At 37.5% G+C, this 17,138-nt stretch overlaps 1 protein-coding gene across 1 annotated transcript in view; it reads left to right on the plus strand.

Annotated features, from left to right (window-relative positions):
- Positions 1-17,138, plus strand: part of LIN7A (lin-7 homolog A (C. elegans)) — a 151,555-nt gene that overhangs the window by 132,386 nt on the left and 2,031 nt on the right. The window contains exon 5 of the mRNA XM_008575435.1: positions 10,787-11,005. Within this exon, the coding sequence (XP_008573657.1) occupies positions 10,787-11,005 (219 nt within the window). The remainder of the gene's footprint in view (positions 1-10,786; positions 11,006-17,138) is intronic.

Consider the following 17,138-nt stretch of genomic DNA (forward strand, 5'->3'; position numbering starts at 1 on the left):
TGATAGCGGAAACTAGAGAGGAGGGTTAAAAAAGAATCTTTGGAGATTAGAGAGCCAGTTAAGAGGATTTAAAATAAGCAAAAAATCTTAGCATAAATTGATGGTGGCAAATGCAGAGAATATTCTGTGGGTGTGCATTTAATTGGAAAAGACATTTATATGGAGAGCCAGGAGATATTGGCCAGCAAACCCAAAATAGCCTTTATATTTTCACTTCTCCTACAAGAAGGCATCTGTAATGTTGAGTCTTCAATTAAAGTTATAGCTATTATTAATGTTTTGTTATTCATGATACACAGCAACATAAATGTCCATGTCATTTTACACTTTACAAAAAGCACATTGGACAGCTCCAGGGTCAGACAACTTCTCCCTAGATTTGCTGTTTCCCACTTATGCTTTAGATTAATTGCTGGGGCTTCTAGGATTCTAAAACAGGTTAGGTATGAAAGTGTATCTTTTAAAGGGTTTGGTTGAATAATTTCAGCAATCTATTGTTGTCTCTATGACACTCCTTAGAAAAGTATGATCTCTGTGAGATCACTAGAGTAAGATACTGAAGGAAAAAAATAATAAACTATTTTGGTTGACAGAATCCTAGAAGATGTTAATACTGCATATTATGTGCTGTCATCTTGGGAGAGAAGGCGGATGATGTATGCTCTACTTGGGGAAGCAAGATTTCCAAAAAACCTTCCTATGGGCTAAGCCTTTTTCTAGGTTGCAGAGTGTTTCATAGAAACTGCCAGATTTAACCCTGTCCCTGTCACAATAACAGCCCATCTGTCATAAAAATTAGTGGAGATTATTTGAAGGGTGGCCTTGATATTTGTCCTCAGGGATTTCAGCCAGTGTACAGGTATGCAACACTGATTCATAAACATGAAAAATGCCTCACCTGAATCTGTTGTGCTTCCTCTAAACTAGCTTTGCTATGTTAAGCCAGGCTGGATTGTTCTTGGGATTCTGCAGTGGCAGAAGGAGATAATGCCCCGTGGTACTAGGTCTGCCTTTAGGGTCATGGCAGAATTACAGAATGAGCAAAAATGACTTGGTGCTCTCAGAACTACTCTTTTAAACCTTAATTCAAGTCTCTTCTTCCCTTGCCCTTCCTCATGCAGGCCTTCGGTGTCAATGACCCATGCTCTTTGATAAAAATCACTTCCCCTCATATCCACTGAAATTTCAAATTCCTGAGGGCTGTTGATTGTTTTAGAGAAACAAATATTTATTAAAGAAATATTATGTACAAGGCACTAGTAGGCACTCAGCATTCTTCACAACATCTTCCTGAGCCTTGAATGATCAATTGTCTTTGTTTGCCTGGACCTGAGGCATTTGGGGACTTACAGTGCTAAAACTGAGACTGTACCAATCTAGGAACTGAGGCACAAAGAGGAGAGGTTACATTCTAAAGGTCACACTGTTAATCAGTGATTTGTCTGTGATACAAACCCAGATCCTCCTGACCCAATCCCTGGCATTGCTGCTCTGTCACACGGGCTCTGCTAAGAGTTTGGTGGTTTGATTAAGGAGTCACACTAAATTTTAGTGACTAAAATAAATTTGCATTTTTATAATGGAGTTGTAATAGTTGTGAGTATGGGGGAGGTAGTTCTTGGTGGATGTGTGGGGGATGGTGGTAATCACCAACTCCACAACCCCTTCCCTGTGCTAAAGCAGACCTGGAAGCAAATATTAAGAATTGGTGATCAAAGCACTCCAGCTTAGGAACGTTTGCAAGAGGCTCTGCTCTTTGGGAGTTCAGTGTCACAGAGTGTCACAGGTTGGGAGAGCATGGGTGGGCACAACATGCATCTCAGAAGCACAGATCAGTGTGAATCATGTTTAGGAAGGGTTCCCTGTAATCTTGACTGCCTAGGTGAAACCTACCACTCAAAAATTAACAGACTGATTTAAAGATCTCATTTTCTAGGAATATTTTTCCAGGCAGCTTTGTTCTGATTTTGAACCTCTGGAGCTCATATTTATACTCCTGAGCTGGCCATTCGTGTGTGTGTGTGTGTGTGTGTGTGTGTGTGTGTGTGTGTGCGCGCGCGCACATGTGTGTGTTTAATGTTCATCCACACAACCATCGGAAAGTATTTTTTCCCCTTCTTTGGGTGCCAGAATGTCAAGGGTTGAGCAGACTTACTATAAAGCATTACTACTACAATGTAGTAGCTGCATTTGTTTCCAATTTTAGTCTCCAGATCTGAAAGGTGGGCTAAGATCAACTGAATGTTAGATTTGTGAAGGTCTGATTTCTGGCACTGATTTTTTTTCCAGAAGCTATTTCTTGTTTTAGGTTTTCTGCCCCCTGGGCCTACTGCTAACGCTCTGCATTCTACATTTTCATGGTTCAGAAATTTTTATATTTATAACTATTCTCAGAGGATAAAAATATGTGTAATTATATACACATTTTTTTCCCATTAACCTCCTGGCTCTTTTGTAGAGTTCTATTATTTGATGATTTTCCTCTCTTAAGTTCTCTCACGTTATGCATGCTCCTATCAAGCGAATCTCCCGCACACTCCTCCTTTCCTTAACAAAGTGACACTGGAGGGACTGAGAAGTTTTTCATGAATAATTAATGATCTTTTGTAATTAGCATGTCAGTTGTATGTATGGAAATAATGCTGCTAAATTACTTGAGGATGATTTAAAAGCAGTAGATTCACCTAAGAAGTTTTAAGCTTTCTTCCAACAAACCCCAAACACTATTAATTTATTTAGTAAACTTTTGTTTCTGAGATAATATGAAGGAAACTTCTACCTGCTCCAAAGGCAAAATTACATTTTGTTGTTGCTGTTGTCCTTAAGCATCTGAAGCCCTAAGCAAGATTATCACAAAGGAAATAGTTCAACAAAGAGCCAACATTTGTTGGATCTTTTGTAAGGGCCAGGCACTTTTCCAAGTGCTTTGTGTATGTTAATTTAATGTTCATAATGAACCTATACAGTAGGTACTGTATGATGCCCATTTTACAGATGAGGAAACTGAGGCTTGGAGACATTAAGCAGCTTGTCTGAGTTCACAGAGCTGGTAAGTAAAGAAACTCCAATTCAAACCCAGGCAATCCTGACTCAGACAAATAAGACTCATCCTGCCCTTGGACAGTATAGTGGCAGCAGAATGATTGTGAACTGATAAATTATAGTGCCCTGAGATAGATATGAGCATGTAAGCAGGAACAAAGTACTATGGGAGAGCATTACCATATGGTTTCTGAGGGATAAATGTGATACTTTTTATATACTTGCTACTTTTCTTAAGCAAAAGAGAATACATTTACAAGAGAAAAATTAACATAGTTGAGAAAAGGAAAGGAACAAATAATCATAAAGTTCTTTTCTGAATCCTCTATCTTGTTCAGAGATATTTTTCTCAATTAAATACCCAATCAACATAGCTTTTCCTTTTAATGACCAAAAATGCTGCTATAGACCTACAGCAAGGCAAAATTATAAGCTTTTTCTCATCTGACCAACCCTCTTACCTGCAGTAACATAGTAGAAAAACCCTTAATATGGCATTTACTATTTAGTTTAGTTATAGCCTGGAGCAGCGTGTCTGAACACAAATCTGCACATCAGTGACTAGCTAGCTGGATCAGAGTATTATAAATAGTCATGTATTCCTGGTCATATTGCTAAGGATCTTGATATGGCAAGTCTGGGAACAGCCTAGGTCTCTGTATTTAAAACGTTCCTCCGTTGATGTCTGTGTACAACCAGGTTTAAGATCCACTGATCTAAAAACTCCATAAATAAAGAAAGACATCTATATGATATTTACTTTATTATTTTGTGTAAAGCTGTAGATTGATAGGTAAGAGCCTAGTCTCTGGACACAGACAGATCTCAGTTCAGGTAGATTTTTTCTCCTTACTACCTGGGCACCTAGAACAGTGCCTTGCACTTAATAAGTGCTCAATAAATGTTAGAATATACATACATACATATACACACACACATGCATACACACATTTATATGTATAAACACACTCTTAAAATAATATTAAGACATCTTAATGGGAAAAAAAGCAAAACTATCATAAGAATGAAATGATCAATCGCTGTTGCTTTTGTGGGAAAGGAGTAGGTGTTTATTTGGCTATGTTGGGTTTTTGAAAGTTGAGAATCATAACACACTAATAGGGAGCCTTTCAGGTAGGCTCATGCTGCTCCTTCACTCCAATACACACCCTTTAGGAGTTGACAAATCTTTTTTTTTTTTTTTTGCCATTTGTTCCTATTCTTTCACACCACACAAAAAAACAACCTGCCATGTGTTACATTTCTGGATTAGTTAATCTAGGAAAGTAGCATGGGGTTGTTGAAAGAGCGGTCATCAAGAATAATGAGTTCTAATCCAGCCCTGCAACTAACAAATTTATAAACTAGAGTACGTCACAGCCATGCTGGCCTCTGTTTTCTTATGTACTAAGATACAAGGAGATAAATGAGATTGTTTCAAGGGACTTTCCAGGTGTCATGTTCTGAGTTTCTGAGCTCCTTAATTGCGCTAAGGTATTATAACCCGATATCTTTGATATCTTTTATCCCCTGATAACATCATTTGGTCCTTGATCTAAAGAAATGACTGATATCATTTAGGAGCCTATGCATAATCTTGGCTCGAGATATGCCTAGAATAATCAAGAGGTATAGCCAACTCTCAGTTGTCCAACAAAGTTTTTAAGCAATTTACCTGTCAGCACACCAGGTCAGGATGATGTCCATGTAATCCCCACAAAGATAAGCCTGGATAAAGACCTGGGCATGGGCCATTTTGCAACTGATGGTGCACAGATAGCAAGATTCCTTCTCAGGGCAGGTATCTCTTCCATCTGAGGTCTAGCCAGGGTTAAAATTTAACTCTATAGCAGGGGAGAAGAGAGGACATGTCATGAGCAAATTCGTTTATGCAGTACAATCCAAATTCTGTCTCATTAGAGAGGATTCTTAATTGACTAGGAAATTGAGCAGCCATTTTGATATCTCACAATGTGTGGAAATAGAAAAACTATCACAATATCAGGATGCAGCCGTGTTTAAAGTTTGGTTCATTTACCAGTCACTGATTTGCTAAATTTCCATCAAATTAACTAACTTCAAAGCTTCGGAGAGCTTATTACTGCACACAATTGCTGATGAAACAAGTATGCATCTGGTTCTTTATGATCTGTTTTTCCCCAGCTTCCTGAATGAAAATATATATCTTTAGATATTCACATTATAGGGGATCCAGTTCTTATTTTATACAGTTTAGTATTTTATTAGTTTGTATTTATTAATTTTAAAATGGTAATAAAACTATTTGAACTGTCCTTCCCATATTGATTTTTTTGTGTATTTTTAAAAGTTTTAACAGGGAAAGATAGTAATATTTTCAGGGTGAGAATGTCCATTCTTCCTAGTGCGTTTTAATTCATTTTAGTAAATGCTCAGGCCAACCAAAGCACAACTATGGGGTAGGAAAAGTTTCTCTTTAGGGGCTTTTCTCTTTCAGGACCACACTTTTCTTCAGTCAAAATACTTACTGATTACCTAGTACACCCCATGCCTTCTTCACGACCCCTCACCTTCTTAATAAAATCCAACTTTCACCAGATGAAAGTCTTGTTAAATTAATTCATGCTAGTGACTTTCTCAATTTGCAATAGGTATAACAAAACTTTTAATGAAACCTAAAAATATAGAATTTCAGGTTTTAAATGGAGGAGGGGTTTCACTTGAAGACAGGAAGACTTTCTAGGTCTCAAGTCACATAAGAGCCATATTCTCATCCTGTGCGGAAAGCCAGTGCTGCAAGTTGCCAGTGATTGTTCAAATTTGAGCTAATTGTTTTCAAGGACAACTCCTGCATCAGAAGGGCTTATATATACTGCTCTGATAAAAATAGTTTAACTGTTTACAAACAGTCTATCACATTTTAAAACATGCCTTAAATATTTATCCTGAAATAGGCATGCTTTCATTAAGAATGAGAAATAGACTGTCAAAAGCAGGAATAGATGATAAACCTTCAGGGTTCAAGGAATGTCTATGAATAAGTGTTTGCACATCAACATTTATACACTAACTGAACAGATCTTTTGGTCTTTCTTTGTTCATGGAACAAGACCTCCGTGAGAAGGTGATCTGCTTTTTTCTTTCTACCTTTAGGGGAAAGAAAAGAGAGAAAACTGCCTATTGTTATTAAAATGTTATACTGACAGACTAAAAGCAATCCAGAGATAAATAAATAATAGGTTAAGGAGACAAACATATGTACTCAAAAGTATTTAAAAAGTAGACAAAGCCAGTGGAAAAAGAGGGCCACCCAGAACAATCCTTAAAACAAGAGTTAAGACATTTTAAAAACAATGAAAAAACAGTGTCAAGGAGTGTTTGACATAAATTCTACAAACATGCTTATATTTTTTCAAATCTCACTAAAATTCACCTCCTATTTTCTGTTATACTTCTTTTATTAGTCTGTTTCTGTTGCTTATAACAAAAATACCTCAAACTGGGTAATTTATAAGAAAACAAAATTTATTGGTTGCAGTTTCAGAGGCTGGAACCTCCAAAGTCGAGGGAACACATTTGGTGAAGGTCTTGGTGGTGGTGACAGTGACCCAGGGTCTCATATGGCAGAAAATGGCAGAGCAGAGAGTAACCTCTCATGTGCTCTTCTTTTAATGCCCTCAGAATCACACTCCTGACCACCGTTATTAATCCATTTACTATGGCATGGTCCTACAATCTAATCACCTCGTCAAAGCCCCACCTTTCAATTACTATTATAGTATTTCCTACCCTCAGTTACAGTAGGAAATAAGCTTGTAATACATGAACTTTGGGGACACAATTCAAGCAATCCACAACACTGCTTAATTATGTAATTGTATTATTTTAAGAAAGTATTTTTAGTAATAGAAATGAAGTATGACGCTGCCCTGATCCCATATAATGGTTCTGTGCCCTTGTGGGGAAGACACAGAGGAAGGTGGAGTCAAACCAAGTGACCTGTTGACTCTGGTGAGCTCAAAAGAGAATCTGAGTCATCATCTAAACTAGAGATAAAGCATCAAGGCAAAAGTTATTGTTTTGGAGAGCATGGAGTCTACTTTTGATAAATTGCTAGCAGTGTGGGAGAGAGCAGAGCTGGGGGTGGAGGAGGGTAACCTTGACAGCTCTGCAGGTCCAGTCTGTGGCCTGCTGGCCATATTCCTCTCAACTCTTCACTCTGTCTGCCGGAGGGTCTGATGTGTTAGTACCACAGCCCTCCTGTGGCAACTCTGAATTGCGTTCACAGTGCCTAAGCAGGGATAATGGGCCTCTAAAGATCTGGCCTAGAATCTCCAACCCTATTAAATGAAAGCAAATAGAACAAAAGCCAAAAGGAAGTCTGGAGACTAGTCATCTGGCCTAGAAAACAGGTGGACCATCTTTATTAAAACATAGAAAAATGCAAGTTTTAATATTAAGAAAGAAATTAGAGAAGGGTATGGACAAGCAAATCACCAAGTTTTCTTTTTAAAGGAAAATTCCATACATTAACATATTATCTTGGGTCAAATTACAAAAATATTACAAGCACACCGAAAATAGGACTTAATTTGTACAGTATTGTCAGAGTTTCCCCTTCTTTCATGTTCTTCTAAATAACTTAATAGTATCTAACTAGTAGAATAAATGCTTACTAAACATCTGTTGAGTGATTAAGTTAATGATTGAATGGATAATTAAAAGGATGAATTAATCAACACACAGCCTACTTTCCTAAGCTTCAGCCATAGATAAAAGTTCACTCTACCGAAAGACTGTTTACAACCCCTTGCTTTCTGTTTAACCCAGACACTGTGGAGGAGAGGTTATGAAACTCGCTCACCAAGGTCATTTCTTAAACCCTTAGTACCTGCTCGGTACTCAGATAAATGACAAGTGGTGCTCTTACAGGCCACCAATGACAACCCCATTGCTAGATTCAAACCTTTTTTCCCCTCAGTCACAGCTATCTTTCAGAAGCAAATGATCGAATTGAATACAATCCCTTAGTTCCCCAAATCTATATAGTGGTAGTAATTATGAATCTCAAGATATAGTTGAAGTGTGCTTGAGATGTAATTTTTTTTTTTCCGTAGCTCAATTTCATATACAATTCGAGTCCCCATTCTGCTAGAGTTGTGAAAATGTAATCTCGACCAATTGGGGGTGGCTTTCTTGGACACTTCAGTGCCACTCTTAGGTGTTCTGATAATCTTTAAGCCTATCTCAGTCCCTATCTATCACACTACACAGCCATTTTTTCTCTGGACTTTACCCAAGAAGCAAGGCAAGAAGGCCTTTGCGCTTCAATCTTATAAAAGAGGGATTATGTCATTTGCTCTCTGCATCAACAGAGAGGGGCTGGAGGCAGAGCCTCCTTTTCTTAGGGTCCTGTAAAGTCTGATTACAACTTTCTTCCCAAGAAGGCCTTTGCGCTTCAATCTTATAAAAGAGGGATTATGTCATTTGCTCTCTGCATCAACAGAGAGGGGCTGGAGGCAGAGCCTCCTTTTCTTAGGGTCCTGTAAAGTCTGATTACAACTTTCTTCCCTTTTGCTTCTCTCTTATCCCAACTTTGGGATCTTAAGAGGGTTGGGTAAGAAGCAGCTTTGTGTTTACTTAGAGTAAACATAGTTTTCCCAACTGTTATCTATGCTATGATGTTCAAAAGACTATTCTGAAACTCAAAGGCCAAGAATTATTTTTTGCTTTTTACTATATCATACCTACCTTATAGGCATGTGTGCATATGTGATTATATCCTTAGCTAATTTCTCTGAAAGTAAAATTATTCACTATAAAGGGTTTATTCAATGAATAACAATAGTGCTCTCCAGAAGAGTTGTACCAGTTTTTATTAACTTATTAGTTGTCTGTAAGTGTCCCATTTCCCTACATTCTTGTCCATACATCATATTTAAAAATACTGTTTACCATTTTTAAGTTAAAAATGAAATATTTTGTGTTAGTCTATATTTAAGAAACAATTAACGGAACAAGAAAACAACCGAAAGAATGGGAAAAAATATTTGCAAATTGTGAATCCGACAAGAGATTAATATCCTGAATATACAAGGAACTCAAACAACAGTAAAAAAACAAGTAACCCATTTTAAAAGTGGGCAAAGGAGGTGAATAGGCCTTTCTCTTAGGGAGATGTACAAATGGCCAACAGACACATGAGAAAATGCTCAGCGCCACTAAGCATCAGGAAAATGCAAATCAAAACCACATTGAGATATCATCTCACCCCAATTAGACTGGCTATTATCAAAAAGAGAATAACAAATGCTGGTGAGGATATGGAAAAAAGGGAACCCTCATCCACTGTTGGCTGGACTGTAAATTAGTGCAGCCATTATGAGAAATGGTATAGAGGTTCCTCAGACAACTACAGATAAAACTGCCATGTGATCCAGCAATCCCACTGCTGGGTATGTACCCAAAGGAATGCAAATCATCATGTCCAGGTGGTACCTGCACTGATTACTAGGGAGCTTGAACATCTTTTCATAGGATTATTGGCCATTTGTATTTTTTTATTATTATTTGTCCATGTGTGCCACTTGCTCATTTGGCTTCTATCTTTATTGACTGGTAAGAGCTTTTTATATGAAGAATATTAACAGATTGTCATATATGGAAAGTATTTTTTTCCTGGTTATTTGCCCCTTTTACAGTGTTTGAGGTATAGAAACATACATTACATAAATCTGATTTTGTGATTTTCTTACCTTGGTATTTCTACTTTTTATTTTATTTTTTTCTCTCCACTGACTCAGGACAATCCTTGGTATTTCTACTTAAGAATTCCTTCTCCACTGCGACATGAACATTTTCCTTTGTTTTAATTGTTTTATGCTTTAATTTTGCATTTAAAGTTTTAATCAATTTATTATATTTACCATAGAGTATGAGATTAGGCTCTCCATTATTTTTAATTATTTGTTCAGGCATCATTATTTAATAATCCTTTATTAAATCTGTTATTTTGTTAAATCCATTAAAAATTCATTATTTAATAATCCCTTTCGTCTAAATTCCACATTTATTGTATAATGAAATTTTACATATGATGGATCTCCTTCTGGATTCTGTTATGTTCTATTATTTCTTAATATACCAGTAAGATACCACTTTAGTCATTGTATATTCTTAATAAACTTTAATATTTCATAGGGAAAGCTCTCCTGTATTACTATTTTTTAATTTTCAAAAAATTTTCTTGGGCCGGCCCAGTGGCGCATGGGAGAGTGCACCGCTTGGGAGCGCGGCGGCGCTCCCACTGAGGGTTCGGATCTCATGTGGAGACCGGTTCCCGCTCACTGGCTGAGCGCGGTGCGAGCGCAGCACCGAGGGTTGCGATCCCATTGCCGGTCCCCGGTACGGGCGCGACACTGAGGGTTGCGATCCCGTTACCGGTCAGTAAAAAAGACAAAAAGGAAAAAAAAAATTTTTTTTTCTTGACTAGTGAATTTACTCTTCTTGATGAAAATAATTTTAGTCTTCCTTATTTCTTACCCTCTTAACTTGAACCCTTTCCATCCAATCTAGTGCAGCCTAACCCGAGTATAGTGAAGCTACAAACATGATAATGTTGATGATGATAAGATATCCCATTTGCCATTTGCTTTCTTGAAATTTCAAATTTTGTGTTCTTAATAGGATACTAATTTCAGATTTGTCTCTCAGGTAAAAGAACATTGAAAGTCCCCCCCGTTAAGGAATGTCATTGTCTTTTCAGAGTGTCGAAGGAGAACACCATGAGAAAGCTGTGGAACTACTCAAGGCTGCTAAGGACAGCGTCAAGCTGGTGGTCCGATATACCCCAAAAGTCCTGGAAGAAATGGAAGCTCGATTTGAAAAGCTACGGACAGCCCGGCGTCGGCAGCAGCAGCAATTGCTAATTCAGCAGCAGCAACAGCAGCAGCAGCAACAAACACAGCAAAACCACATGTCGTAGGTGAGAAGTGCCTTATTCTCTACAAGAAAAGCCCAAATGTGTGTATGTGTGCACGCATTTGCTATTTTTTAAGATATAGTTTCTTAAACATGTGAAACAAAATCACTAGATTTGATAATCCAAACAAAATTGAACAAAAGGCAATGATCTCAAAAAATGTGAACAAAATAGTTTCTTTGTGTCATTCAGCTATATTCCCCTCAAATGTAAGATATTTTGGAAAATAATACACTTGGAAAAGGGCAGGTACAAACTCTAGGATGCCTTTATACAAATCAGGAAAATGCAGCCTCTGTGCAAACCCAGATCCTCAGGCATAGGGCTATGTAAGAAGAGTGTGAGCCGGATTCCAGTCCCCACCCACCCACTTGGACGGTTGCCCTTATACAATATACAAGCAGCACAACCTTATAGGGCTGACCCTGGGAAGATCTCATTTAGAATACGAAGATACGATTTATTGGAAATCTGCTGCACTGAAAAGAATAGAGATCTGCCAGTGTCCATGCTCTGAGAGATTTTGAAGTTCTCTTTGTGTGCTCACTTAAAATGTAGTTATGATGCTTGTGTCTTTTTCTAAAATCTGCTTGTGACAAATACTAAATCAGATTTTGCTGTATGTTTTCAAACAAATTGATAAAATGTTAATAGTAAGAGGCACTGTCTTTGAAGTGCCTACTATGTGCAAGGCCCTTATCACACATTATCTTTAATCCTCAGAAAAACCTTTCAAAGTAAGTATTACATTATTAAAATCCCATTTTTTTTTAGATGAACAGTCTTAAGCTGCAATATCTTCAGTCAGTTCCCCACAACCACACCTATAAGTAACATAGAATTATTTTCCTTCCTACTCTACTAGGAATTTCATCTATCAACATCAGATATTCTGGAATTATATAAATTTTTCTTGCTATCTATATTAGCCCATTTTTTGTTGCTTATAACAGTCTACCTGAAACTAAGTTATTTATAAGAAAATGAAATTTACCTCTTACGGTTTGGAGGCTGGGAAGTCCAAGGTCCAGGGGATGCATCTGGTGAGGGCCTTCTTGGTGGAAACTCTCTACAGAGTCCTGTGGTGACATAGGCACTCACATGGCGAGAATGGCAAGAGTGCTTTCATGTGCTCTCCTTTTAAAGCCAGCAGTCTACAACCATAATAACTCATTAAACTATTAACCCATTACTCCATGAGTGGATTAATTTATTCATGAGAGCACAGTCCTTATGACTCAATCACCTCTTAAAGGCCCAACCTTTCAAATACCATAATCAGTTTCCCACTGTCTTAACACTGTTACAAGGGGGATCAAGTTTCCAACACATGAACTTCTGGGGATAGATTCAACCTCTAGCACTATCTTTGGAAAAGTCTGTTCATATAATTAGATACCTTTATTTTATGATGGCCCCAAATGTGTATTTGAAATGAGGTTTAAATATTCTTGGAAAAATGATAATGGATGATGGTGGTTTTCAGTCATTCAGTACCATATGACTATTTGCACAACCAAAATCACTGGATGTAACATGAGGCTTTTAATTTTTTGTGACACTCATGAAAAGGAGAGGCTACATAGGGAAGCAAAAATTAGTATGAAATTTGTCCTCAGACAGTCTTGGGAATTTAACAACCTATTTATCTTTTATAGTCTGCTAGTTTTATTATGTATAACATGTTTCAGTATTTTTATCTAAAATTACATGTTATTCTAAAAAGTACATTTATTCAACAATAAATATTTATTTTGTATTGCTAAAGGCCAGCCACTTTCCAATGAGCTACAGAACCAGCATGAACAAAGCAAGTCCTTGCTCTCATGACGCTGACATTCTGGTTGAAAGAGATAGATAGTAAACAAACAAACAAGTAAATAAAATTATTCTACGGGGAGCAGTACATTGCAGAGTTAAAATAGGGTGTTTAAATAGAAACTGGCTATGTGGTGACATTAGACTGCATGGTCAGAGAAGAGCTCTCAATCTCTTAATCTTAAAGAATGACAAGAAGAAGCCAGGAAAAGAGAGTATGAGTTAAGACATAGCCAGTGCAGTAGCTCTCTGACAGGCATGACCTATTTGATGTCTGGGGAACAGAAGGAAAGCCTGGGTAGTTAGAGAATAGTGAGTCAGAAGGACAGTGGTGGATTATGAGGTCAGGGAGATCATTAGGGCCAGGTCATAGAGAGCTTTGTAAACCACTAAGGGAAGTTAGATTCTATTGCAATGGAAGCCACTGAAGGTTTCTTAGCAAGGGAGTGACATGATCTCATTTATGTATCAAAAAGATCACTCTGGCTGCTATGACAATGGTTTGTTACAGGGTAAGAGTAGAAACAGAGACCAGTTAGGAAGCTAAATGTAGCAGTCCAGGCAGGAGACATGGTGGCTTGGACTAGGATGATGTTGTTGAGATGGAGTGCTGTAGACACATATGGTAGTCATTTTGTTCATATCCGTCTTCTCTGTCATCCATTCCAAATGTAAAGATACTTTACATTTGTACTTTCAGAATTCTTTCAAAGGTCTTTCTGGTAATAGAGACAACCCAGTATTTACTAGTCAATATTGATACTTTTCCTGCAAACTCATTGTTTCTTCCATCCTCGATAGTATAGACACGTGCCACTTATCCTAATTGATTTACTACATTGGCTTATAGTAAAATTGCTCAAAAGTGTTTTGAAAGAAATATGTTGCCATTCAGACTGCTGAGGTCATACTAAGGGTATCCAGTGTTATGCTTGTTCAGCTATCTTTGGAAGTACACAAGTTGGCCTTAAATATTTGCTGGACCATGTACTAAATTCCATTTTTCTGTTCCATCATCTTCATTAAATCATCTCAGCATTTCCTATCGTTTCATCACCAAAGACTAACATTTTTAACAAAAGGCATTTACAAATGATGTTTCTTCTAGCACAGGATATGGTAGAGTTCTACTTAAGTGAATGTGAAATTTGTATTTATGTCTGCTAAGATAGCACTTGCAGTACACAGGATCATGGCCCCTTAGAATGAAACTGTAGTGACCACTTCAGATACAAATAAAATACAACCAAGTAGTGTCATCCTTGGATTTTATGGTGAATTCAGTCAAAGAGACCTACATTAGCTCTTAATTGCCTCTTAATTAATTCAATTTCTAAGGATTAAATGGAATTTGTTACACTTGCTAACTTATACTACAATTGCTTCTGAGAAGAGATTTGAAGCTAATTTAATCTGTTTAAATTAGAATAGATCTCAGATTTCTTTTTTTTTTTTTTTTTTAGTTTGACCAATCAAAGACTGGGTAAAGCAAAATACTCATCAGAATACTTACTTTGTTTATCGGATGAAATACAATTCCTATTCTCTAAATTAGAAATAGTATTCTTTTTATTTGAGGCGGTGAAAGTTATGAAGTAACTAGCAATAGTAAATGTTGGGTACAAATGGAAAATGGGTTGAAAGCAAATACTGTGTGGGCAATTTGTCTCTTATGCCCACTTTTAATTTTAAGCTTTCCTGAAGCAAAAAACAGTTGTCTTTCCCCCACAGCTTCTATGTTTCATAATTAGGAAGAATAGATTACATTTCCTAAAATGTAAAAAATAGGATTACTGTACAATAATATGAGAGAAATCTAAGTAGAGATTATGGATATGGGTCTTTTTCATGCTATGCCCACTTCTTTTGAGAAAGAGTGCTGCATTTATTCAGAATTAAGCATCTCAGTTTTAAAGTGTGACTCCACATACATCCATTTTCACCCAGATTTCCAAAGAATGAAAGTAAGAAGGAAGAGGAATACTTCTTGAGATGTCAACATTCTGGAGAAGTGGAGCTGAAAATCTTGTCCCTAGACTCCACTGCTGGATCTAGGGTAGAGAATTCATGACAGTCAATACCAGGGTATATCTCAACAGATTTACAAAGTAGTAGATGACACTTGCCATGGCTTACTGACTTTCTTTTTCCTCCTGCTCATAAGACAACCCCCACTTCCTTTATTTTGTTGATAACTGAAATCTTTCTATACCTTCTACTACCACTCCCACAGCCATGGTCCTGATGATCTGATCCAGGTTATCACTATCGAAACTATCAGAACCAGGTCCCAGAGGAAGACTATGATAAAAGTGAATTCAAGGAATCCAGAGTTACCAAGCAGAAAACTGGACCAGAAATAATTATAATGCTAACATTATTAAACAAGGATTATATACCAAGAACTCCTTTAAGTGCTTCATATATATTAAGTTACTTAAAATTAAGTAAACAATTAAATAAAATTAAGTAAACGTAGGGATATTCACAATATCCCTAAGAGGATTAGGTACAATTTTAAATGAAGTTTCATGTAGGAAACTGAGGCATACAGGAATTTTTTTAAACGTACACAACATTTCACAGCTAGCAAGTGATAGGGCCAGGATTCAAAGCCAGACACTTGGTTTCAAAGCTTCTTGCTCTTAACTACTCTGAAACACTGCCTCTTTAATCAATGAAACCTGCCCTTACATCCTTGATTCCATCTCTTAGACACATCTTTTTAAAAATTTTTATTTATTTATTTTTTTTGGCCTTTTTTGAGACTGGCCGCACCGCGCTCAGCCAGTGAGCGTACGGGCCATCCCTGTATAGGATCCGAACCCATGGCGGGAGCACTGCTGCGCTCCCAGCGCCGCACTCTCCCAAGTGCGCCATGGGCTCGGCCCCTGAGACACATTTATGAACTTTCTGGGGATTTAGTCTCATGCTGCTGAGAGCTGGAGGTATCCAAGTCAAGTCACCCTCACTACTAACCTGCAAAACAGCACCCCATATTTTAAAGTACTTCATCATTACAACTGCATTAATTTTCTATTGTTGCCATAAAAAATTAGCATAAATTTAGTGACTCAAAATAACACAAGTTTATTATCTGGTAATTCTTCAGGATTCAACACAATCCCTATCAAAATCCCCATGTCATTTTTCACAGAAACAGAAAAAAAAATCCTAAAATTTATATGAAACCATAAAGGACTTTGAATACCAAGTAATCTTGAGCAAATAGAACTAAACCAGAGGCATCACAGTACCTGATTTCAAAACTTATTACATAACTATAGTGATCAAAACAACATGGTACTGGCATAAAAACAGACCCACTGACAAATGAAGATAGAGAGCCCAGAAATAAACACATGCATTTACAGTCAACTGATTGTTTGCAGAGGTGCCAAGAACACACAATGGAGAAAGGGCAGTCTCTTCAATAAATGGTCTTGGGAAAATTGGATATCCACAAGCAGAAAAGTGAAATTGGACCCTTATGTCATAGCATATACAAGATACACGAAAATCAACTCAAAAATCCCATGGACAATAAAAGGATGCTACGAACAGCTCTATATCCACCAATTTGATAACCTAGATAAAATGAACCATTTCCATGATTTTTCTTTGACTCGTCCCTCTTCCACTTTTAATAGAGCTCAACCAGATCACCAGTTGATTAGCAACCTTTATTCTATCTACAATCATAATTTCCCTTTGCCATCTAATCTAACTTATTTACAGGTTCTGGAGACTAGGATGTGGACATATCAGGGGGGTGGGAAGGCACTGATCTGCCTAACACAATGGCTCATTTAAGAGTCAGCAAGGCAATTTGATCAACAAATTTCACACTAATATGGAAAAGAGGCATTTGTTTAAAAAGAAAAAGAATCGTAGTCTGTTGAATTATGAATCAAAGACTAAAGGAAATAATGAGACATTTGGTGCAGATGGTTTTTTCCCACAAGGTATTTCAATGACCCCTATTTTGAGTGCCCAGTGCTCTCTCAGCTGCTGGCATGCCTCTCAGGCCTATTCTTCCTCTGGATAGATGATCCAAGACTCACCAAAATTTTCTTGAGTTGCATTCCCTCAGGACATGTAACGGTATGATAATTTAATTCATTAAAAACACATTCTCGGGCCGGCCCAGTGGCGCACTGGAGAGTGCGCCGCTTGGGAGCGCGGCGGTGCTCCCGCTGAGGGTTCGGATCCCAGGTGGAGACCAGTTCCCGCTCACTGGCTGAGCGCGTTGCTGGTACAACACCGAGGGTTGCGATCCCGTTGCCAGTCAGTAAAAAAGACAAAAAGGAAAAAAAAA

Source organism: Galeopterus variegatus, unplaced genomic scaffold, assembly GCF_000696425.1.
Source record: "Galeopterus variegatus unplaced genomic scaffold, G_variegatus-3.0.2 Scaffold1187, whole genome shotgun sequence".
Lineage (NCBI taxonomy): Eukaryota > Metazoa > Chordata > Mammalia > Dermoptera > Cynocephalidae > Galeopterus > Galeopterus variegatus.